The sequence below is a fragment of the Stenella coeruleoalba genome (assembly GCF_951394435.1).
Source record: "Stenella coeruleoalba genome assembly, chromosome: 16".
In the NCBI taxonomy this organism is placed as follows: Eukaryota; Metazoa; Chordata; class Mammalia; order Artiodactyla; family Delphinidae; genus Stenella; species Stenella coeruleoalba.
Genome location: NC_137162.1, coordinates 68,902,960 through 68,926,120, shown reverse-complemented (window position 1 = coordinate 68,926,120; position 23,161 = coordinate 68,902,960). Strand labels below are relative to the sequence as shown.

The window sequence follows — 23,161 nt, the reverse complement described above, 5'->3', positions numbered from 1 at the left end:
AGGTTCTTGTTTAATTTTAATCCTACCTAATTCTATTTTTCTGATTATGCCATCTTTATTCCTTAACTGTGAAATCTACATTGATTTAAAAGAACCAGCCCCTCCAAGGTGTATGGAATATGTACATTTGATTACCACTGCTATTTTTTATGGAGAAATTAAGAATCCTTTTTTTTAAAAATCCTTTTCGGGAATAGGATAACTATGTAGCAGAATTGCTTCTAAGACCAGTTCTCTTTGTCATATGAGGAGTATTAAAACTCTTTGTTTGACGTTTTAATAACAAAATGACGACACATAATGTGTCTCTCTCTTTTTTTTTAACCAGCGTATCTTTCTGAAGCTATGAAGCTGACACAGTCTGAGCAGGTAAGACACTTCAATATTTTCAACAAGGGTTAGAAGGATTTTCTTGTGGAGACTTGAATTGTGTATAAAATAAAGCACTGTGCTCCTCGCAAAACACTGCAGTCAGAAATACATAAAATAGGGAAGAGATGAGTACTTCAGAAAGGAAATTAAAACTAAATGAACTGTTGGGATTAACATACACATATTATACATATATAAAATAATCAACAAAAACCTACTGTATAGCACAGGGAACTCAGTACTCTGTAATAATCTAAATGGGAAAAGAATCTGAAAAAGGATAGATTCATGTATAACTGAATCACTTTGCTATCCACCTGAGACTAACTCAACTTTGTCAATCAACTATACTCAAGTATAAAATAAAAAATAAAACTAAGTGAACTGCTGTTGATGGCATGCAGAAACTGCTGTCCTTTTTTCTAGGGGTTTCTCACAGACCTTAGATTGCCAGGCGTGTCCTTTAGAGACCTGTTAGTACCTTTCCTGATCATTAGCTCATTTGACCATGAGCTCACAGTAAGTAAGCAGGCCTGGCCCAGGGGAAACCAGTTGGCCTTGCCTTTGCTTGTCAAAAATAATTTAAATCCAGACCTGTCTTTTCCTGAATTCCTAAGCAGTTCTGGTACTTTTAAATTTGTTTCACCAATGGCTTTAAATTGTCTTCTGTGTCTGGGGAGGGCCTGCCTAGGTTTTTAAAATACCTTTACACAAAGCTACATCTTTATCCAAAGGTGATTTCCTGATTATAAAAGTGGCAGGTCCACAGGAGTTGCTTGGTAAATGTTTGTTTAATTGAATTAAGGAGATCTGAGGGGATATCAGTGGCAGAGAAAACATACCAGTTCCTCAGACTGAACGAAGAGAACTTAAAAGTTGTGTTCCATTCTGTGCACTTCCCTTTGACTGTCCAGAACTGCTTGTGTTAGCCATGTAATGTAGACCTGCGTCGAGACTTTAACTAGTTGTAGAATTAAAGTCTAAATAGGAAAGTTTTCTGATTTTAAGCTGAGTACAAATAGCATTGCAGATGGGAAAGGCACATTCAAAAATGGTCTGATTCATCATGTCGATTGGAACTGGAATAAGACTTCTTCTGACTTCTTGAATGGTATTTTGTTTATGAATGAAAATGTTAACTTACCTAGAAAGATTTAGTTACTTTGAAAAGTGTTTGAGGTTCTATTGAATTGCAAACAGTATAAATAAAAAATTTTAAGTGCTATTGGGTTATTCAGAAAAGAAGATACTGAAATAGTATTTACCAGACATTACTGAAGCGACTTAAAATGTTAAAATTGTACCTTTCCTTCTGTGTAATAGGCTCATTTATCACTGGAACTGCAAAGGGATAGTCACATGAAACAGCTTCTTCTCATCCAGGAGAGATGGAAGAGGGCAAAGCGGGAGGAAAGATTGAAAGCCCAGCAGAGCACAGACAAGGATGCCGCTGCCCAGCTACAGGCATCTCACAGACCCTCTGCTGAGGACGCAGACAGCCAGAGCCCCCTACTCTCTCAGAATTATAGCCCTTCCACAGAGAAACACTTGCCTGAAATTCAGGGGGTCTTTGACAGGGATCCAGACACACTACTATTTTTACTTCAGCAGAAGAGCGAGCCAACAGAGCTGTGCATTGGAAGCAAAGCCCCAAAAGATGATAAAACAATTATAGAGGAGCAGGCAACCAAAATTGCAGATTTGAAGAGGCATGTGGAATTCCTTGTGGCTGAGAATGAAAGATTAAGGAGAGAAAATAAACAGCTAAAGGCTGAAAAGGCCAGACTTCTAAAAGGCCCGATAGAAAAGGAGCTTGATGTAGATGCTGATTTTGTAGAAAAGTCAGAGTTATGGAGCTTGCCACCACATGCAGAAACTGCTACAGCCTCTTCAACCTGGCAGAGGTTTGCATCAAATACTGGGAAAGCCAAGGATATTCCAATACCCAATCTTCCTCCCTTGGATTTTCCATCTCCAGAACTTCCCCTCATGGAACTCTCTGAAGATATTCTGAAAGGACTTATGAATAATTAAAATGGAAGGCCATAGAAGAGGTGAAAAAGAGGAAATAATACGGTAATACAGTTAATCCAGCAAAAAAAAAAAAAAAAAAGGGAAAACCACATGCAAGGGTGTCCCGGAGATGCTGAATCCAGCATCCTGCGGAGAAGAGGCATTGACAAGACTCGGAAACAGTCACTGTGAAGTATATCGCGCATCGGATTTACTGACTCGAGCTAATGATTCCAGACTTGGCAGATACTAAACTCTTGGAGGTTCACTTTCTCCTGATACAAACCAAATGGCTACCTGGAATAATTTTTTTCAAGCAACAATTATTTTTCTTCAGGGTTAAAATGTATAAAAGTATGTTATGTGTAATTAATCTATAATGCCATAAATGATAATGCAAAACCTAAATAATAATGGTTGCCTGAGGGGCTACCTTGTATTTGAAACATGCTTTCTATTCATGCATTGACTGTATGCATCTTGTTATGCACATTTCCTTTGTTTAATAAGGTGTGTAAGACACACCTTTCTAGAAGAAACTGTGTGCCACACTTTGCACTACTCGTAACATTAATGATAACCTCAAGACTATCAGGAGAAATACTTAAATTTCCATTTTATGAAGAAAGGAACCAAATTATTAGTTATGCTTTTTTAAAAAATTACCAGTTTACATAATTAATCAGGGTGCATTTTAAGTTCTAACTTTTTTTGTTTATTGTATAATGCATCATTTGAAAATACCAAGGAAATATCCTTTTGTTTTTAATGATGCATGAGTGGAAGTAATGCTGGTTGGCAGTATTGATTGTAAGAAATCAATAAAGTAATTGTATTTTATACCTTCGTTGAATGTGGTTGGTAGATAAAGAGCAAGTTTTGTACGGCTTCTGTGTTGGAAGTTTTGAATATGAATTTGAAGACATTCTGTCAGATTACTTTGGTATGTTAAAGGTTTTTTTCAGCGTTTTGTAGTCAGTTACCCCTGCAACCAAGGTGGAAGAGAACAAGGGAGCTCGTGAGGTTTAAATGTGTTCCCAGCCTCCTTGGGCTGGCACACACGGAAAGGCTCGGGCTGGCCGGCAGCAGCCATTCTGGGGCACGTGCCCGCTTTTCAGAGCAGAGGCTGCAAAGCACTACATGAACACTCTCCTCTATGCAGAGTCCAGTGATGTTCCAGGAGGGGAAGGGGAAGGCGAAGACCTAAGTGAAACTTTCGGGTATAAGCCACTCGGTGTGTTTAAAGCGTAGACTTAGTTTATTGTGGGGGAGGCAAAAATATGGACGAACAGCATACCGCCTGTCCTGAGGGAATCGGGGACAATTGGGTTGAGGGGGGTAGGGTTGGGCTCACACGTCTAGTGATGAAACTAGCAGAAGTACGATGAGATGGATGACCATGCAGAAGTCACTTTTTTCCTGTATCTCATCTTGGTGCAGATGAAACCCAAATTAAACTAGTTTCTTAAAATATCATAAGAGTTCTAATCTCTGTTAATTGTCCATCTCAGTGTTGTAGTACCCTAGACTCTGAGAATACTTTGCTTGCCTAACCTTCCTTATGAAACTTGAGATTTGAAAGATTGTGCCAATAATAAACTATTATTAGCATAGCCATTTCACTTTTAAAAATGAGCTTTGTTATGTTTTGACATGAACTTTGTAGGGCACCCTCCCGTTCTTCCTCTGCTGTCTCCCCTCCCCCTTCCCTCTCGTTAGTTTTAGCAGTTTGACATGTATTTTGCAGGACCCTGTTCTATGCATTTCCACTAGCTAAATTCATGTTAAATGGACTAATTTTACTTTTCAGTTGTCTTTGAAGCTTTTATTCACACTCTTTAGTCCTCTTGTTTGATCTTGTTTTTAGGTTTTGGATTTGAGTCTGTCAATAGAATGTATGTGCCTTTTGACCAGATGACTTGGTACATTTGCAGCAGCCTAGCAGTGTCTCCATGGAGTAGGTCCTTAAAACAAAAACACGTGTTTAATTGTTCCACAGGGCACATGCCTCATCTCCTAGCTGAGGTTTGTTTTTAAGATGTTCTCCTCTCTTCTCTGTCTAGCTTAAGGCCCTGAAAGGGGTTTAAAGGAAAGCTTGCTTCCGCTAAAGCAAAGTGAATGATGCATGTACTGGAAGGGGAGTAGACTCTTGTCCTTCCTTACTCCGTGATGGCCTCTTGCTTTTGAACCCAGATAAACTATTTGGGCATTAGAAAGCATAGCCCTGAGTTCTTTTAGCTTTTCACAGAATGTTGACAAAAACAAACATTTCTTTCAGAAAATTAGTATGTAGTAACAGTTTTAGCTATACTGCCGTGGTAACCACATGTAAATCCATACTTTGGAAACCATGCTTAAGGGGGAATAAGAAGATATTTTCAAAATAGTTCTTCAAGCCATTGTCTATCCCTAGTGTTTTAACACAGGGTTATTGAAACAATGCAAATATTTTGTCTCTAGGTAAGTCAATTCAAAATGTTAAATACATTATCTTTCAGCTTTTAACACTTTCTAAGCACTTGTCTGTTTTTTTAATTGAAGTGTAGTTGATTTACAGTATTAGTTTCATGTGTACAATATAGTAATTGACATTTTTATAGATTATACTCCATTTAAAGTTATTATAAAATAATGGCTGTATTCCCTGTGCTGTACAATATATCACTGTAGCTTATTTTATTCATAGTAGTTTGTACCTCTTAATCCCCTGTCCCTATCTTGCCCCTCCCCACTTCCCTCTCCCCAGTGGTAACCAGTAGTTCTCTGTATCTGTGAGTCTGTTTCAGTTTTGTTATATTCATTTGTTTTATTTTTTTAAGTGGTAACATACAGTATTTGTCTTTCTCTGATGTATTTCACCAAGCATAGTACCCTACTGGTCCATCCATATTAGTGCAAATGGCAGAAAATTTACTTTTTTATGGCTGAGTAATATTCCATTCTATAGCCATTCTGATAGGCATGAGGTGACATTTGGTTTTGATTTGCATTTCTCTGAATAGCAGTGTTGAACATCTTTTCATGTGTCAGCCATATGTCTTATTTTTATTTTTTGTCTGCGTTGGGTCTTTGTTGTGCACAGGCTTCTCATTGCAGTGGCTTCTCTTATTCTGGAGCACAGGCTCTAGGTGCATGGGCTTCAGTAGTTGCAGCACTCGGGCTCAGGCTCAGTAGTTGTGGTGCACGGGCTTAGTTGCTCCACGGCATGTGGGATCTTCCCAGACCAGGGATCGAACCCCGTGTCCCCTGCATTGGCAGGTGGATTCTTAACCACTGCGCCACCAGGGCAGTTCATCTGTCTTCTTTAGAAAAATGTCCATTCAGGTCTTCAGTCCCTTTTTTTTTAAAAAATATTGAGCTATTTATATATTTCAGATATTAATAATCCTAATTGGTCATAACATTTGCAAGTATTTTCTCCCATTCAGTAGGTTGTCTTTTTGTTGTGTCAGTGGTTTCCTTTGCTGTGCAAAAGCTTTTAAATTCAATTAGGTCTCATTTGTTTCCTTTTGCTTTTTGTTTCCTTTGCCTGAGGAGACATCCAAAAAAAAAAAAAAAACGGTTGCTATGATTTATGTCGAAGAGTGTTTTCTGCCTGTTTTCTTCTAGAAATTTTATGACTTCTGGTCTTACATTTAGGTCTTTTGAGTTTTTTTACATGGTGTGAGAAAATGTTCTAATTTCATTCTTTTGCATGTAGCTGTCCAGTTTTCCCAGCACCACTTAATGAAGAGACTGTCTTTTCTCCACTGTATATTTTTGCTCCTTTGTTGTAGATTAATTGGCCATATGTGTATGGGTTGATTTCTGAGCTATTTTGTTGCATTGATCTCTGTCTGTTTTTGTGCCAGTACCATATGTGTATGGGTTGATTTCTGAGCTAGTTTGTTGCATTGATCTCTGCGTCTGTTTTTGTGCCAGTACCATACTGTTTCAATTACTGTAGTTTTTTGTAGTGTAGTCCAGAAGTCAGGGTGCATGATACCTCCAGCTTTGTTCTTTTTTCTCAAGATTGCTTTGGCTGGTAACTTTTTGTTTTGATATGTTTTGGATGCTATAATTCTTAGGACCTTTAATTTAAACCTATTATTTTATTTTTTTAAAAAAAAAGAAATTGAGGCCCAGAAGGTTAGGAGTTACATGAAGTTTTATACCAGATTGGGAGCAGAGCCAAGAGAAGAGAGGTCTGACTAGCAGTCCTGTGCTGTTTCTGTTGGGCCACACTGGCCCAGTTGAGTTGTCTAGTTTTCCTACTGTGGCCAAGGGGCCTAGTCATTCAGATTTCTCTTCAGGTGCATACTATACCACTGCACCCCAGCTACTCTTCTTCCCAAGGAGAAGTTGGAGACCACCTGATGAAAGTTGAGCTTGTCCTTACAAGCACTTGCAGAAAACCCTAATGTCCATTTTCTGTGTTATCCCTTTTCATCTGTGAGGAGTTGTGATTAAAGTTTTGTTGTTTTAAAAGAATACTAAAAAAATATATATATATATAAGGCAGTCTGCTATAGGGTGTTTATAACCTATTTGAAGAGTCTAGTAATAATAGCTGTTATTTATCGAATCATTCTAGACAGTGATCTTTATCATATTTTGTCATAATCCCAGTGTAGCCTAATTGGAGACCTCTGCCAGAGTAAGTGGCATGACTGTTTTAAGAATTTGTCTATTTTGTTCCAGTTGGAAGCCTGTCCTTCTGAGAGTCACCGCAGACCAACAGTGCCATCTAGTGGACGGTGAGAAACTTTCTGGTTCTTGTTCACTTGAAGGAGTTTGTGGTGGGCTGCAGAGTTTAAAAATCCTTAGTTGGTCTCTAGTAAATATTCTCAGTAAATACTCTCATAGTCAAGAGTGGTTTTATAGCTATGTATAGGCAAAAATATTTAAATCAGTGTCATCTGAAATACAGGCACCAGATAATAAATATCCATCTTTCCTTCTGCCACTAAAACTATAAAATAAGTAGCGTAGCCTTCATGAAAGTAGTGATGTGGTCAGAGGATGGGGAAATGGCTTCCTAGGTAAAGAACAAAGGCATGGAGTCAGAAATGGGGAGGAAGAACTGAGTAAGCTTGGTCAGAATCAGATCATGGCAAGACACACATGAGGAGATTTGGGGGAGGTGCATATGGATTGTCCTTCCCCCCATTTCCTGAAAGTGAGGGGGCCAGGGTCAGGCCCCGGTCTTGAGGAATGGAAAATACTTGGCTCAGTAGCCAAAAAAGTCTTGGTCAGGCTGGGGCCAGTTTTGGTGGTCCTTCGTTCGTTTCTCTATGGTAGACATTAAATTGGGAAAAAAAGGGTAGTGTTTTCTGGGTATGTCAAAAGGAAAAGAGGTGAAGGAGTCAAGATACAAATATCTTGAAGGTTAACAGAGTCCAGGAAGACAAAGGATACATTAAGTTTAGGTGATTAGTGAGTAGGGTAGGATTGAGGGACTAATGCCTGCCTCATTGGGGGTTCCCAGAAGTAAAAGATAGCTTCTAGAAAGAAGAAAGGTTGTGGTCTGAGAAAGGGGATTCTTGATTTGAGGAACCAGATGACTTTCAGGCCTATCTTCCCTGGAAGTTAATTCTCTAAAGAAGTCTCAGTACTGAGAGTATAATGAAGTCCCAGGGCCTCTGTTGCCACCAGTAGGTTGTTTTATTGGCTTTAGATCAGATTATTTCCCTGTTCCTACGAGGAAATGGCTGTCCAGGGAGGGGCCCAGGTATTTGAAACAGATGCTAACCACTACCACAAAATTCTAGTTTCAAGAGTAAAAACTAAAAGTTCTGTAGAGGCAGTAGTAAGGTCACAAACCAATTTTCATTTATTTAAATACCCAACACTTTTGAGTATTTTGGTAAATTCTAGAAGGACCTTTGCTTTCTTTGGTCTTTAAGGTTGAATATAGTACTCGAGGAATTTGTTTAAATTTTAAAACGTAACTCATTTACTGCAAAACTGGCAGGAGAATGAATGGGATCACAATTCAAGACAGCGATTGGGACTTCGGCTCAATGGCTCAATTTTTCCGCCCAGCTGAAAAACAGCATTGCCATTCCATGGTTATGCGATAATAAATCTGTTTGTGGGATTATAAAGCTATTAGAAATATTTAGTTTAAACGTTAGAATGAAATTTTTTTTTCCAACTAACATAATACCAGTTTTTATATAACACGTGATCTATGCTCCGTAAAGTGGAAAAACGCATAAAGATTTGTGGGAGGTAAACCAATAGAGTGGTCACCCGCTTTTACCCTGAGTTCTTTATACTGTTGGTACTCACCTATCTTGATAAATCAGGAAAAAATAGATGAAGCAATTTTTTAAATTCCTGAGGTTTTAAAAATCGGTTTCAGGGTGACCCGGTGGTCATCCCTAACTTTTAATAAACCCTTCTCCCCAGTGTTTAGTTGACAGTAGTGGAACTGCTAATGGTTGGAAAGATGTGAATGGAATGCTGAGACCAAAATGTGGACTCCCTAACTCAGGTAGCATACGTGAAAGCAGAGTACAGTACATCAATATGTCCTATGTAGTGCCTCAAAGATCCAGTAACCAGGATGAACAGCAATTTCCCATGACTGTACAATTTCTGGAGCTTGTACATTTCTTTTAGAATACATAATCATTTGTCACCAGGCTCAATTTAAATGGGCTTAATTTCTACTTTCATTTCTCCTCTGGGAGGGTGTGTGACAGGATAACTAAGTCATTGATAACCAATTAAACGGATGTTCCAACTTTTTAATACTAGTCCTAGAACTTTCTGAAATCCTATGGGTTCATTGGCTTTAGAAAGCTTTGATCTGAATAGTCTTTTGTTGTACAGTCAGTTCAGCTGTTTCGAAAATGCAGATATACCCCAGCATGATTAATATATAGGGAACAATTTGAGTGTAATGTGAACTTTATGTTTGCCTAAGAGGCAATTTTGACTGCAGAGAAAACTTAAGTATGGCAGCTGAACTATCCCGGTGGTATTAAGCCATACCCATCCAGATCTGGTGTTACAGCTTTCCCTCTAATTTCAGATAACCCTCCTTCCACCACTTCACAATATCTCAGTCACAAGCTGCAACTCTTCGGACGCCCACTTCCAAAGCAAACCTCCAGTCTTCGTCAAGGTAAAGTGCCACACTTGTAATCTGTTTCTTAAATATTTAACCTATGTCAAACCACTACCGCCTTTTAAAAAATGTTTCTGATAAAGGTTTTCAATGTTATGCGCAAATCCCATTTCCCCCCCAGCTTTAAGTCCCGTGGGTTTTACTGGACTTTTTGCACAGTGCTGTGATTTTTAGGAATTAAGTATAATGGGATTCTGTCTCCTTTCCTAAAAGGTTATAGGCTGGAAAAGGTTGTAGGCTGGCTTTTCCCCTATCTGGAAAAAGTTTGCTAACAAAGTGTTGTTCAACATTTATTTCTGCAAAAAGAATAAGTTATAGTTATTAGAAAATTTTGGTGAAAACTTCCCCTATATGCCACATATGGTTACCAATTTCCAAAGGAATGACTGGACATAATAAATGTTAGGTTGGCTAAAATTTCAGTTAAGAAAAGTACCTCAAGTGATCATAGTGTCTCCAGGTGTTTGATATGAAAATAATCTACTCTTAACTGCAGAATATGGGGGAGATGAGACTACACTTCCTTGCCTATAACATATCCTGGAAGGTCTCTATGGAACCGAATCCTTCACCTTTTATAACGGCAGTCCCAGAAGCAGCTCCTACCCCTCTCCTCTTTTAGAACAAGAGTTTAAGAGTAAATGATTTTGTTAAGTCACTGTTGGAAGTATGTTCGAAGTCTCAAACAGCTAATGTGTCTATGGAAAAGGGCTGAAGGCAAATTAATATGTCCCCAACATTCGTTCTGTCCCATTTTTTCTGTTCCTTGAAGGATTGTACAAATACTGCCACCTCTCTGAAGCCTTCCTTAACCCCAGGCAATATATATTACACCTTTTCCATGTGTTTTACACCTTAGTTGACCCTTGAACAGGGGTTTGAACTGTGTGACTACTTACGTGGACTTTTTCCAGTAAATTCTATAGTACAACATACATGATCCACATTGCTTGAGTCCTTGGACACAAAACTGGATACAGAGGGCTAACTAGAAAGTTATATGTGGTTTTTCGACTGTGCGGGCGTCAGAGCCCCTAAGCCTGTGTTGTGCAATGATCCACTGTACTTGTTACGTAGTTTTTAGCATTGATGGCACAATCCTGAGGTTCCTAATGGAATAATTTATCAAATTACCAGTGCCAAACACATAATAAATTCTATCCTAAAATGTCCACACGTATTATACCTCTCATGCTCTGTGAGGCACGTGTGGCCGGGGGGCAGTGATCCCTGCATGCCCTTTATCATGAACTTCTTCCACTTACTAAACCTGTATGACTTACCTTTGATTCTTTGCTTTTTGTACTGTGTTCTACAATAGTTTGATAGGACCTGTGAATCCGTTACTATCCTCACTGTGCTGGCAGAGAACACAGGAGCTCTCCTGGGAAAGCAGTCGGTTCCCATCTCATTTTGCACTTACTCGTTTCCATTTGTTCACTGACCCAGCTATCCGTATCTTTCACTTGTCAAATCTAGATTCAAGATCTAGGGGGCAGGAAAACAGTGTTGAACTCCTAATGTGTCCCTCAGAATATACCACCTTGCAAAATGGAGTCCAGCTCTGACCTACACGTACAACACAGATCCTTGCAATACCCACCACTGACCCCAGGGCTGAGATCCTTTTTATAGATAAAGCACAGAAAACACAGACAATTCTCCAGTCTTAGCTGCAGCTGCTTGGCTCACATACAGAGAACTGACTGAACAGCTTAAGTCAGCTGTAGAAATTTCCCCAATCAAGAAAGGGAAGCCACTTTGTATGCAGCCAGTGACCCAGAGCTTACTAACATTTCATTTTTGTTTGAAAGTCACTTTGCTTTCATTCAAAGAGCCAGATTAATTACTGTGATAACCAAAGTACTTTACTATTACTCAGTTCCTGTACCTTCTATGTGGTTTCAAGACATAACCATCAAGGTTAACCTAATTATTGGATAGCCAGGAATGTCTTAAATTTTGGACTTTGGAAAGGTTTGAGTCTGAATGTTGGTGACAGGGTTGGTGGCATATACCTTTGTATCTTGGCTACTTGTTACACACCCCAATTCATTGTGTTTTGTATACTGAATAGCTGTAGGATTTTAAATGTCATTTTATTTCCCCTCTTCTATGGCTGAAAATCCTGATCTGGTCTGGGCTTTGACAGATTGGCATCTAGAAATAGAACATGCTGTATCTATAGTATGTGTACATGAGTACACTTTTCTTCTGAAGCTCACTATTCTTACCTAGATAACGTTAAACCCATACCCTATCTACCAAAGCGAAGTAACAGAGAACTAGACGATGATTTCTATGGGTGCTACAATCCCAAAATGCATGGCGGAAGAGAAATTCTGCCATGCATGTAGTAATTTATTAATCAGGAAAAGGAATTCATATTCAGGTTCAAATGATATTAGAATAAATTTAATAGGAGGGACCCAAATATTCAGCACAAGTTTTCCTTTATAAAGTCTCCTTGATCTTGAAGTTTTTCAAATTATTCTACACGTTTAATACTACTTCACTGTCTGGAAGAAATGGACGTATTCAGATGCTTTCATATGTGAGGAGCGTCTGAGCCAACCGGATGGAGGGGACAAAGTTAATGGTCAGAGGAATTTGTCCATCAGAAATTGGACCAATAACAGCTCCCCAGCCTTATAAAAAGTCAAAGGATGTCTTTAATGATTGATGCAAGCATTATGGTCCTCTCTTCCACTCCCCCGCCCCCAACCCCTTCACTAGCATGGGATTCAGACAATAGATAGCATACTCTCATCAGATGAGTTTTCTCTGAAAGCCACACTGCCAGGCTTGCTCTGCCTTAGCTTCAGCTATTCTATAGGGGTTGCAGGATGGTTTAAAAGTGGCTCAAACAACAGCAAGAGAAGCAAAAACATTTTGGAAGAAAACCACCAAAGACTTTGGGCCCCTGGCAGACTTTAGGGGACCAGAAGGAGATGGTCTACTCCAGAATTAGTATCATGGGCTTGAAATTAATTTCACATCAAAATTAAATCCGATGGAATACACAAAAACGTTTAAGCAAAACATACCATTTAATGAGTTGAGGCACTTGTGGAAAAATGGTATTAAAAAGTCAAAATCTTACAAAAGATGCACGTACTCACCAGCCCCGCCCCCCCTTTAAAACCACTGGCCAAGTAGTTATTATCCATCCCATTAACCCTTGTGCCAGGTAGAGTATTAATGTGAAATGTAATTAATTGCTCACATTCCTGGCTGCACCTTGCCTGGAGTAGAGGGTGGCATTAACAGCCTACGTGGAACTAAAAAATGGTGGACACAAGCAACAGGATAAAAACCAAGCAGCTTACAAGGTCACAACTTAGGCTACCAGTTTTTTCTTTTAAGCTATGTGCTTTCAGATAGATAAGATAAGCAAAGGCCATCCCTTCAACATCCTGCAGGTGTCAGTGGAGGGCTACATATTTCCGGTAAAATTCAAAAGGTAAGGTTAGGGTAGGACTATGTGAGCCTCAAGCAACCAACTGGTAATGGGGAGTCAGCTGTTAAAGCCAAGACTCCAAATTAAAGCAGCTTACCAGGGTCACACAGTAAGTAACAGAACTCATATTCAACCCAGGCTGGCTGCCTGCAGGCTCTTCTCTGCCACCTGCCCCCCTCTCTCCTTCTCCTCTCCCTGCCACAGCATCTCTGTGGCGAAGAGCACTTATTTGATATTGTTATGATCACATACTCTCATGATCATGACTTTAATGTATGAGTTCCTCTCTCAACTAAATGTATTTATTCACAAATAACAAATGTTGGCGTTGCCTGTATTCATTAGCTGGGCCATAGGACAAGAAAGTGGAGGCACTTACTTGTGACGACCTATAACATCTGAAGAAAGCTTAAAAAGCTTACAAGAATCAAAGACAAGAGGGGAGTGTTCCAGGAGAGGACACTGTATCACAAGAAAATGCTGGTAGTCACCTTGATGATGACGAAGCCCCCAGTAATAGGCATATCAAGAGGGAGAACTCTTAGACTAGCCAATTTTTGATAAAGTCCTTTTAATGGAAAATGTAAAACCCCTCTCAACTTTACAAAGCCATATGTAACACTTGCACTTTAACAAATAAAAGCAAGCCAATGTTTTAAAAAAATACATCATTAAATGTATATATGTATATATTTACATAGCATATTAAGTTTAATATTTAGCTTTAAAAGTTCACATAAATTTTACCAAAATGAGACAATTTTAAATAAATTACACCTTTTGAAAATGTTTAATTGTACAGTCAATAGCTTCAACAAAATATTGAAGTGTCTGTATTTAGTATCTACTTTATATACTTTATATTTTACAAATTTTACAGTCATTTGGCAGTAATTTTCTAATTATGACATGTATGCTGTGCGATTCAGCAATTTCCCAAATGCAGGCAATAGCTGGTGTTTTGTGTCCTATTCTCACAGTAACTGTCTCAATGTAGTGAAAAATATCAGTTATTTTAGTAAACTGTACATAGTCACATTTACACTTGATCAACAATATAGCATAGAATTTTGTATTTTTTTTCCAAAAATAAATACATCATTTTAAATCTGGCATTTTCACAAACATCATATACACTATAATACAAAAACAGCTATGAATTGCTGCTTTAAAATTAAGCTTGTTTTAATATCACTGAATCACAGGAGCTGTGACTTATGCTATACTGCTGTGGTGTCAGTAACAAGTAATTACTACAAAGAGAATTTCTTGGCACTGATGGTTTTATGAAGCTTAAGTCAGTGTACATACATATCATTGTTCAAGAGTAAGTAATTCCAGTTCAATGGCCTAAAAACATCAAACTGGACCACACCTAATTTTCTTCCATAGCCTCTACTTGATCTTCATGTATCTTCAAAGCTCTCACCATTTCCTTGACTGCATGATACAAGATATTTTTAACCTGAAAGAGATGTTGGTATTTCTGATCACTTCAGCAGGAGGTAAATTAACAAATGAAAACTGCATCAGAATTTAAAAAAAAACAAAACTGTTAAGCCAAAAGTTAAAATTAGTCATATAATTAAATACTGGCGCTAATCTTTGGTTGTTATCCTAATGTGACAAACTAGGCAATGATGGCCTAAGCTGTTATGCATGTTTTGTAATTCTGAATATAAAAAGCCTGCAGAACAGGAGCTAGTTAGAAAACTCATCTCTTACCTGTAGCTTATCATCATAATTGATTTCTTCCTTCAGAAGTCTCAGTTCTTGTGTTAAATGAAATGACTGTACTAGATGTTCTGGAGACACAAAGTCTTCAGTTACCTGAATACAGCTGTGAAAATTCTGTACCTATTCCCCAAACAGAAACAGAAGAATATAAGTTTTAGGAGGTGGGAATAAAGAGAAGCAAAGTTGTCTGCTGGAACAAGAGACAATTCACCAGAGAACTTATTTTCTCCAAAACATCAAATGCATTTCAAAGTGGAACACCACACTTTATGAGAAAGTTTATCACTGAAAAGCTTCATGTAAATGGAATATTTTTAAACGATGCAAAGAAAAGAACTTTTCCAGGAATCCTTCAGAGAGGCTGATAATCAGATCCTAATTATCAATGTTGTCAACGTGGATTTGGGGGTGTTACTTAAAAGCAACAACAACAACAAAATGCTAACTGGAAGGTACCTGTTTCACCAATCAGTGCAGTCAACCCGGATGTCTGTTGTTGCTCCTTTGACTTTCTGCATTTGGTCATTTCACTGTTAACTTTTACACCAGAGAGTAGATTAAAGGAAATGAAACTTAGTTTGATTATTTATGAGGAACTGTGATGAAAACTGTAGTTCCAGACAGATCTACTGACCACAGCAGTTTTAGAATTCTCCGAGGATTTTGTTTGTGCTTTTTTTTCCTTTGTGCCTTTTCTTTCAAATCAACCAGTTAAAGATGATACCCTTCAGTCTCTTGTGGCGTCAGTACAACTGTTTTTCTGCTAGTTCTCCCTCTCGTGACTAAATGGTGTTCACAAGAAGCCAGTCAATAATCTTACCTGTTATTTGTTCAGCATATGTACAGACTAACTGCACTTTACAGTTTCTTAGAACTGCTTTCTATCAACACTCAGGATAATGAGAGAGAAAGGACCAAGCTTATCCAATCTGGATTTTGTTTCTTTGCTGTCCTCTAGTGATATTAAAAGATATCATAAAATTCCTGGGAAAGGAGAAATAACTGGAAAACTAAACATTTACATTTATTCTAATTTTTAAAGTATGCAAGTAAATTTCGTTGGCAGAAGTGAGCAGAGGGAGATAACAAGTGGGGAATAGAGACTGTGGAAAACATCTGATGATAGAGTGATGAAATTCCAAAGGGGCTGGAATTGCTCCTCTGGGCATAGTGACCACCTGAACAGCTGCAGATGTCTTTAACTGAAGCACTGTGCCTTTACTGATAACTCGGTAGCATATAAACATTTTTTTCCTTTAATCATTAGGTTGTTGATTCCTGTGGAGGATGAACATAGTGGATGCCTCACATTTTCAGCACTGCTGTACAGTCTCATTGGATCTTCATTATGTGTCTGTAGAACAGATGCTCTATTTCACAGAGCAGGAAACTATGGATAAGCAGTTCAGCGCCTGTTCCAAGATAAATCAGCCAATAAATGGCAAGTCAACAGGAACCCAGCTCCTGTGATATCTTGTCTAACAGATGCTTTACAGTCCTACATGAACGCAGTCATACCAGCATACACAGGCTCCAAATGCCCTGTCTCACCTTACATTCATCTGAACATGCTGTGGGGATTAAGTCCTTCTGAAGTTCTAGCATGTAACTTTTAGCATATGTAACTATTTTTTAAAAAATAATTTCACTGATATTCTAATTGCATTCAAACATCATTTGCCTGGTTTTATTTCTTTTTTCCATAGTCCTTTAGCCCTTTGAGCATATTTAAGATAACTGACTTAGAAGTCTATCTAGTAAGTCTGATGTCTGGCCTTCCTCAGGGACAGTTTCTGTTGAGGTATTTTTTCCCTATGAATGGGCCCTACTTTCCTGTTTCTGTGTATGCTTTGTGACTTTTTGTTGGAAACTGGACATCTAAACATTATCCTGTGGTAACTAGAATCAGGTTCTCCCCTGCCTCACAGTCTGCTGCTGTTGATTGATAGGGACTGTAGTCATCCATTTGTTTTGTGACCTTTCCAAACTAATTTTGCAAAGACTATTCCTCCTCTGGCGTGCTCACTGATGTCTCTGTTCGGTTATCTCAGGTGGTCAGCCAGTGACTTGTCAGAGATTTCCTTGAAGGCCAAAACTCAGATGTCCTCTTCTTCATTAAGCAGTCCGCTGGTCCATGTAAGTTCTGAATTAGATTCCAGAGCTCTGAAAAAGTTGATTCTTATGGTTGTTTTAAAATCACTTTTAGAACAGTGACTTTCATTAGTGGTTACAAGATGTTATTTTGTTTCCTAATGACCTCAACTTGATATAGACTGCTTAAAGACTTAAGGGTTAGTTTGAAAAGGCAAGGTTCAGTTTTAAGGTGAAACATATCTGAACTTCCCATTCCACTTACCCCTTTTTGTGCCATCTTTGAGTCATTTACTTTTCACTTCCTTGGCAGACTGTCTTATTCATACTTGCCTTCAAGATCAGTTGTAATCATATATAGGTAATGTTAAGAAAATGTAACTTTTGTTTTCAGAGTAGGAAAGTTATTATCTTGACACTGTGATTTTGTCTGAGTCCTTTTAGTCATAAGAATGTAGAGAATTTACAACTTAGCAATATTATTAACTTACTTTGAATGACCAAATACAATCAGTTAAGTAGTTGAGGACAAAATTATCAGTAAAGATTTTGTTAATTTAAAAAAACTGTTGCTGTTTAAAACTGAAAGCTACTCTAAACCTCGGGACACTAGAGCTGAGAAAGTGAATCCTGGAGGTCAAGATTCACCTGCTTTATCTAAGGGTATACACAGGGTTTCACAGACTCAGCCACATTTGCCAACAGAAGATTTTTAAGCCTGCAGTTCTAGAGTAGTTCTTAGAAAATAAAGAGGGCTGTGGCTATGATATTGTCCCTCAACTTGCCGAGATATACATCTGAATGCCGCTGCACAGAGTTGTCCCGTGGCCGTCTCTCCTCCCGCCCCAGGCTTCTCGAAGTGCTCACTGCTGACAAATCAAAGAAAGGTATGTTGATTCTTCCCTAGCATTGCTGGCCAGTCAAGTCCTGCACTATCGTTTGGACGGAAGTTTTTTGTTACATGCCTTGGGTTTTTCAAGGGCTTCCTATCTGTGTGGTTCTCAAAGCGTGGTTCCTGAACAGTAACGTCAGTGTCACCTGGGAACTTGTTAGAAATGTACAATTCCAGGTCCCTCCTCAGACCCACTGAATCAGAAACTCTGGGCATGGGGTCTAGCAATCTGTGTTGTATCAAGCCCTCCAGGAATTCAGATGTATGCTAAAGTGTGAGAGAAGCACTGAGACTCTGGGATTATTTAAAGGGCTACCTGTGGTTTACTGGAAGTGTTGAAGCCATCAATGAAAAGTTTTCAGGACCTCTATGGACTACGTAAATTGTAAATAATAATGCGTCTTAAATCCAAGTTAACATTGTTAACAGAGTTCATACTTCCTTTTAATTCTCTCTCAAAACTACATTACCACCACTTGTGAGTCATGGACAACACCCTTTAAACAGAGTACAAATAACTGTGCTGTCATTATCATATCACGTGAGGGAAGGAAGGTAGAAATTCTTGCAATTCTGTGCCAAAATATGCAGCAGAGAAGGTTTTTACTTTGGAACACTCAACAATTTAGTGGCAGAGATCAGAATAGAATTTGCCAGTCTAGATGCTGTTTCAGTCTATTTAAGTATAGCATCTTAAGAGTGTGTTTAAGTACAGAATATGATACAAGTACATACTGTTTAAGTGAGGCTAAAGCAGAGTGACTTGTGAACTAAGCTTTTTAACAGGATTACTTTGCCCACTATTTTGAGAAAAAAAGGCTATTCTCTTCCCTGTCTTTCCCCAGGAAAGTATAAGCAGTAGAGAGACATTTACATGCAGACTCTCTCTGTGGTAATAGTGATTGCCTCTGGAGTAGAGGAACTGAGGGCAAAGGTGAGAAAATGACTTAATTTTCACTGTGAACCACTGTGTACTGTTTGAATTAAAAATCATATGAATGCATTACATTTTCAAAAGAAAGTATTTTAAGATTGTTTTCTTGACAAACAGTACTGGAACAACTGCATGTCCATATGCAAAAAAACTGAACTTCAGTCCACACACTGCACTATATACAAAAATTAACCTAAAAATGGATAACAGACCTATATGTAAGACTATCAACTATAAAACTTCTAGAAGAAAATTTAAGAGAAAGTCTTTTTGATCTTGGGCTAGGCAAAATTTTTCAGATACAATGAAAGTATATAATACATTAAAAAAAACCTGATCAACTGAACTTCATCAGAATTTAAGAACTGCTCTTTGGAAGACACCATTAAGAAAATGGAAGGACAACCCACAGGTTGGGAGAATATATGTGCAAAAGCACATATCAGACAAAGGACTTAAAGACATTCAACATAGTAAGAAAAAAGAACCCAATTACAAAAATGTATATATAAATGTATTGCAAATACCTCTCCCACTCTTGGGTTACGTTTTCACTCTCTTAATGGTGCTTTTTTTAATGAACAGGAATTTTTAATTTTAATATATCCCAGCCTATCCATGTTGAAAAAAATGGACAAATATTTGAACACATTTACCAAAACAGATTTACAGATGGCAAATAAACACGAGAAAAGATGTTCAACATATTTAGTTATTAAGAAAATGTAAATTAAAGCCATAGTGAGATTCAAATGCTTAAAAACAAAACTGACAGTAAGCAGAGGAGATGGAACTCACATATACTGCTTCGGGGAATGGAACATGGTACAACCACCAGCCTGGCAGTATCTTATAAAGTTATTCACACACTTATCATGTGACCAGGTGGTCCCACTACTCGGTATTTACCCAACTGAAATGAAAACCAATATTCATACAAAAACCTGTACGTAAATGTGGCTTATAGTGGATTATTGCCCCAAACTGAAAACAACAATGAAAAACTACCCAGAAATAAAAAGAAACTACTGATGTACACAATAACATGGATGAAACTCAAATACATTATACTGAATAAGAAAAGTCAGACTCAAAGGCTACATACTGTCCAATCATATGACATTCATATAAAGGCAGGACTATAGAGAAAGAAAATAGATAAGTGGTTGTAGCAATATCAGGTAGGAGAAGAGGTTGACTAAAAAGTGGGGGGTAGATCAGTGGAACAGGATGGAAAGTCCAGAGATAACCCACACACATCTAAACTATGACAAAGGAGGCAAGAGTGTCCAAGGGAGAAAAGACACTCTCTTTAATAAGTGGTGTTGGGGAAATTGGACAGCTGTATACATGATGAAATTAGAACACACCCTAACACCACACACAAAAATAACCTCTGAAGACCTAAATGTAAGACCAGATACTGTAAAACTCTTAGAGGAAAACAGGCAGAACACTCTCTGACATGAATAGCAGCAAGATCTTTTTTGATCCACCTCCTAGATTAATGAAAATAAAAATAAATGGAACCTAATTAAAAAGCTTTTGCACAGCAAAGAAAAGAAAACCAACAAAATGAAAAGACAACCCTCAGAATGGGAGAAAATATTTGCCAATGAAGCAACCAACAAGGGATTAATCTCCAAAGTATACAAACAGCTCATGCAGCTCAATATCAAAAAAAAAAAAACCACAACCCAATCAAAAAATGGGCAGAAGATCTAAATAGACATTTTTCCAAAGAAGACATGCAGATGGCCAAAAGGCACATGAAAAGATGCTCACCATCACTAGTTATTAGAGAAATGCAAATCAAAACCACAATGAGGTCACACCGGTCAGAATGACCATCATCAAAAAGTTTACAAACAATAAATGCTGGAGAGGGTGTGGAGAAAAGGGAACCCTCCTACACTGTTGGTGGGAATGTAAATTGGTATAGCTACTATGGAGAACAGTATGCAGGTTCCTTAAGAAACTAAAAATAGAACTACCATATGATCCAGCAATCCCACTCCTAGGCATATATCTAGAGAAAACTGTAATTTGAAAAGATACATGCACCCCAATGTTCACTGCAGCACTATTTACAATAGCCAGGACATGTAGCAACCTAAATGCCCATTGACAGAGGGATGGATAAAGAAGATGTGGTGTGTTTGTGTGTGTGTGTACACACACACACACACACACACACACACACACAATGGAATATTACTCAGCCATAAAAAGGAACGAAATAATGCCATTTGCAGCAACATGGATGGACCTAGAGATTGTCATACTGAGTGAAGTAAGAGAAAGACAAATATATGATATCGCTTATATGTGGAGTCTAAGAAAATGGTACAAATGAACTTATGTACAAAACAAAAATAGAGTCGCAGATGTAGAAAACAAACTTACGGTTACCAGGGGCGAAAGGGAGGGAAGACTGGGATTGACACATACACACTACTAACATATAAAATAGATAACTAATAAAGACCTATTGTATAGCACAGGGAACTCTACTCAATACTCTGTAATGGCCTGTATGGGAAAAGAATCTAAAAAAAGTGGATACATGTATATGTATAACTGATTCACTCTGCTGTACACCTGAAACTAATACATCATTATAAATCAACTCTACTCCAATAAAAATTAAAAACAAAAGTATGTGGGGAGTGGGGGGGGCGGGAGTAACAGGGAATTTTCTGAAGTGATGGCAATGTTCTTTATTTTGATTGTGTTGTTGCCTAACTACATATTTATCAAAACTTACAGAACTGTACACTAAAAGGTACATTATAATGCAAATGATACCTAAAAAATGCACTGTCCAGTATGACTTTTAAGAAAATGGATACTGGATAAACTGAGTATGTGAGTAAGGATTTTCAAGGGAACCTGAACCTGTTTTGTATTATCAAATAATTACACCTAGTTAGAAAAACATTTACTGTGCTATTCTCTTAAACAAGACTGCTCCTTTGAGGGCATTTTACATGTGAATACAGATTAGCTATTTTCTGATAAGAGGCTAGAAGGCCAAAGAATAGTATGTGGGGTGAATCCCAGTTAAACATGAATCATAAATGACACATCTCTGAAATGATGATATAAGTCCATGAGAAAATAAAACAATTTAACATAAATAATACATTCATTTAATTAATACACTTAATTATATTTTACAATAAATGCTGTTTGAGATCTAAGAATGATAAATCTAACCCTAACTTGACATCTTAAAAACTAAGCAACTATTCTCACTTAAGAAATATTTGTGGCTATTATAATAGTGTCACAAATATTACACAGGCAGTAATTGCATACAGTTATATAAAATGTAGGAAACTTTGCTTGGTAAAAGTAAACACATCAGATACATCTCAATAACCAGGTGGTGGCAAAGGTGGGGAACCAACTCTGAGGCAAACTAGTTTTCTGGATTCTCGGGTTTCCTTTGCACTCTGTTACTATGAGTGCTAAACTGCTCTGCGGTAGCTTCAGTCTACTTATAGGAACCCACTATATGCTTTTAATCCAAACCCTCCATATCACCATCTATTCTATGCCATTCTTCTAGGTGCCACACAGTCAAGCCACAGAAACGAAGACTAGATGTGTATTTCAGTTTTAAAGTTTTGTGAATCAGTAGCTATAAAAATTACGCAGCACCTTTCTTTCGACGTGCTATTGCTACGTTAGCAAACTAAAAAGAGGCAGGAAGTACAGTGAAAGCCTGAATTATGGAATGGTCTACCTAATAACTCATTCTACTCATATTTGGTGCCTTAGAAAATGTATCATCTCTAAGTCCTGATACTCCCCCCTCCCACTGTTAAGTCTCAGCTATTGAGAACTGAATATACAGTAACTCTTTTTTTCCTTAAAAGTCTTTGAAATTCGATTTCAATCCACCAAACAGTAGCAATACAAAAATGGAAATCTGGCTCATGTTTATATATTTAAAGGTCTCAAAGCATTTAATTACGTCAGATCTCATCAAGCACTGAAAAGCTGTTTCAGTAATTTCTTAATGAAGGCATACTGGTGTAGGTCATTCTTTCTTACATCTTCCTTCATTTATATTTATACTCAGAACAATTTCTTTCTGGTTCTTTCAGTAACAAGTGTGTTAGAAGCAACCTTTTATATACCTGATGAAGTGCTCCTGCTGGTAAGACGATGGCATCACCAAGGAACTGAATAAGAGTGCAGGCTTTGACTCCATATTCCTCAAGCAGTCTTTGGCGAAGCTTTTTGTTCACATACCAACTCTGGTCACGAATTGGATCATGTTCTGGTAGAACTTCAAGGCCTTGTTCTTTTGAAATCTGAAATATAGATTAAAATGAAAATATATACCCCAATTTAAGTAAAGAAAATGGTAAATCCTGTTCCGTTAAATTTCAGTTTTCTTTACAATAACAGTCTGTTCTCAGAATCTTCTGAAACGATGACTGAGCTTAAGTTAAAGAAAATGATATTCTACAATTGGAAAAGCCAAAGGACATGAAAACAATATTGCACACTGATACGCTATTAATAAAGTAA

General features: G+C 37.8%; 2 protein-coding genes across 14 annotated transcripts in view; one reads left to right on the top strand and one right to left on the bottom strand.

The window, feature by feature from the left end:
- Window positions 1-23,161, top strand: part of NRBF2 (nuclear receptor binding factor 2) — a 74,189-nt gene that overhangs the window by 45,168 nt on the left and 5,860 nt on the right. For 2 of the 5 annotated variants that reach the window (XM_079900222.1, XM_079900221.1), the window contains exons 3-7: window positions 329-369; window positions 1,696-2,739; window positions 7,066-7,121; window positions 9,407-9,499; window positions 15,967-16,835. In XM_079900222.1, the coding sequence (XP_079756348.1) occupies window positions 329-369; window positions 1,696-2,406 (752 nt within the window). In that variant the 3' untranslated portion in view covers window positions 2,407-2,739; window positions 7,066-7,121; window positions 9,407-9,499; window positions 15,967-16,835. Of the gene's footprint in view, window positions 1-328; window positions 370-1,695; window positions 2,740-4,252; window positions 4,411-7,065; window positions 7,122-9,406; window positions 9,500-15,966; window positions 22,671-23,161 lie in introns of those variants that run through there. The other 3 variants (XM_079900224.1, XM_079900223.1, XM_079900220.1) reach the window with 2 other exon arrangements.
- The window catches only part of JMJD1C (jumonji domain containing 1C), a 308,561-nt gene continuing 298,849 nt past the window's right edge, over window positions 13,450-23,161 (bottom strand). For all 9 annotated transcript variants that reach the window (XM_079900215.1, XM_079900218.1, XM_079900211.1 and 6 more), the window contains 3 exons: window positions 22,765-22,941; window positions 14,688-14,819; window positions 13,450-14,427 (listed from right to left, as the gene is read on the bottom strand). In XM_079900215.1, coding sequence (XP_079756341.1) covers window positions 14,338-14,427; window positions 14,688-14,819; window positions 22,765-22,941 — 399 coding nt within the window. In that variant the 3' untranslated portion in view covers window positions 13,450-14,337. The remainder of the gene's footprint in view (window positions 14,428-14,687; window positions 14,820-22,764; window positions 22,942-23,161) is intronic.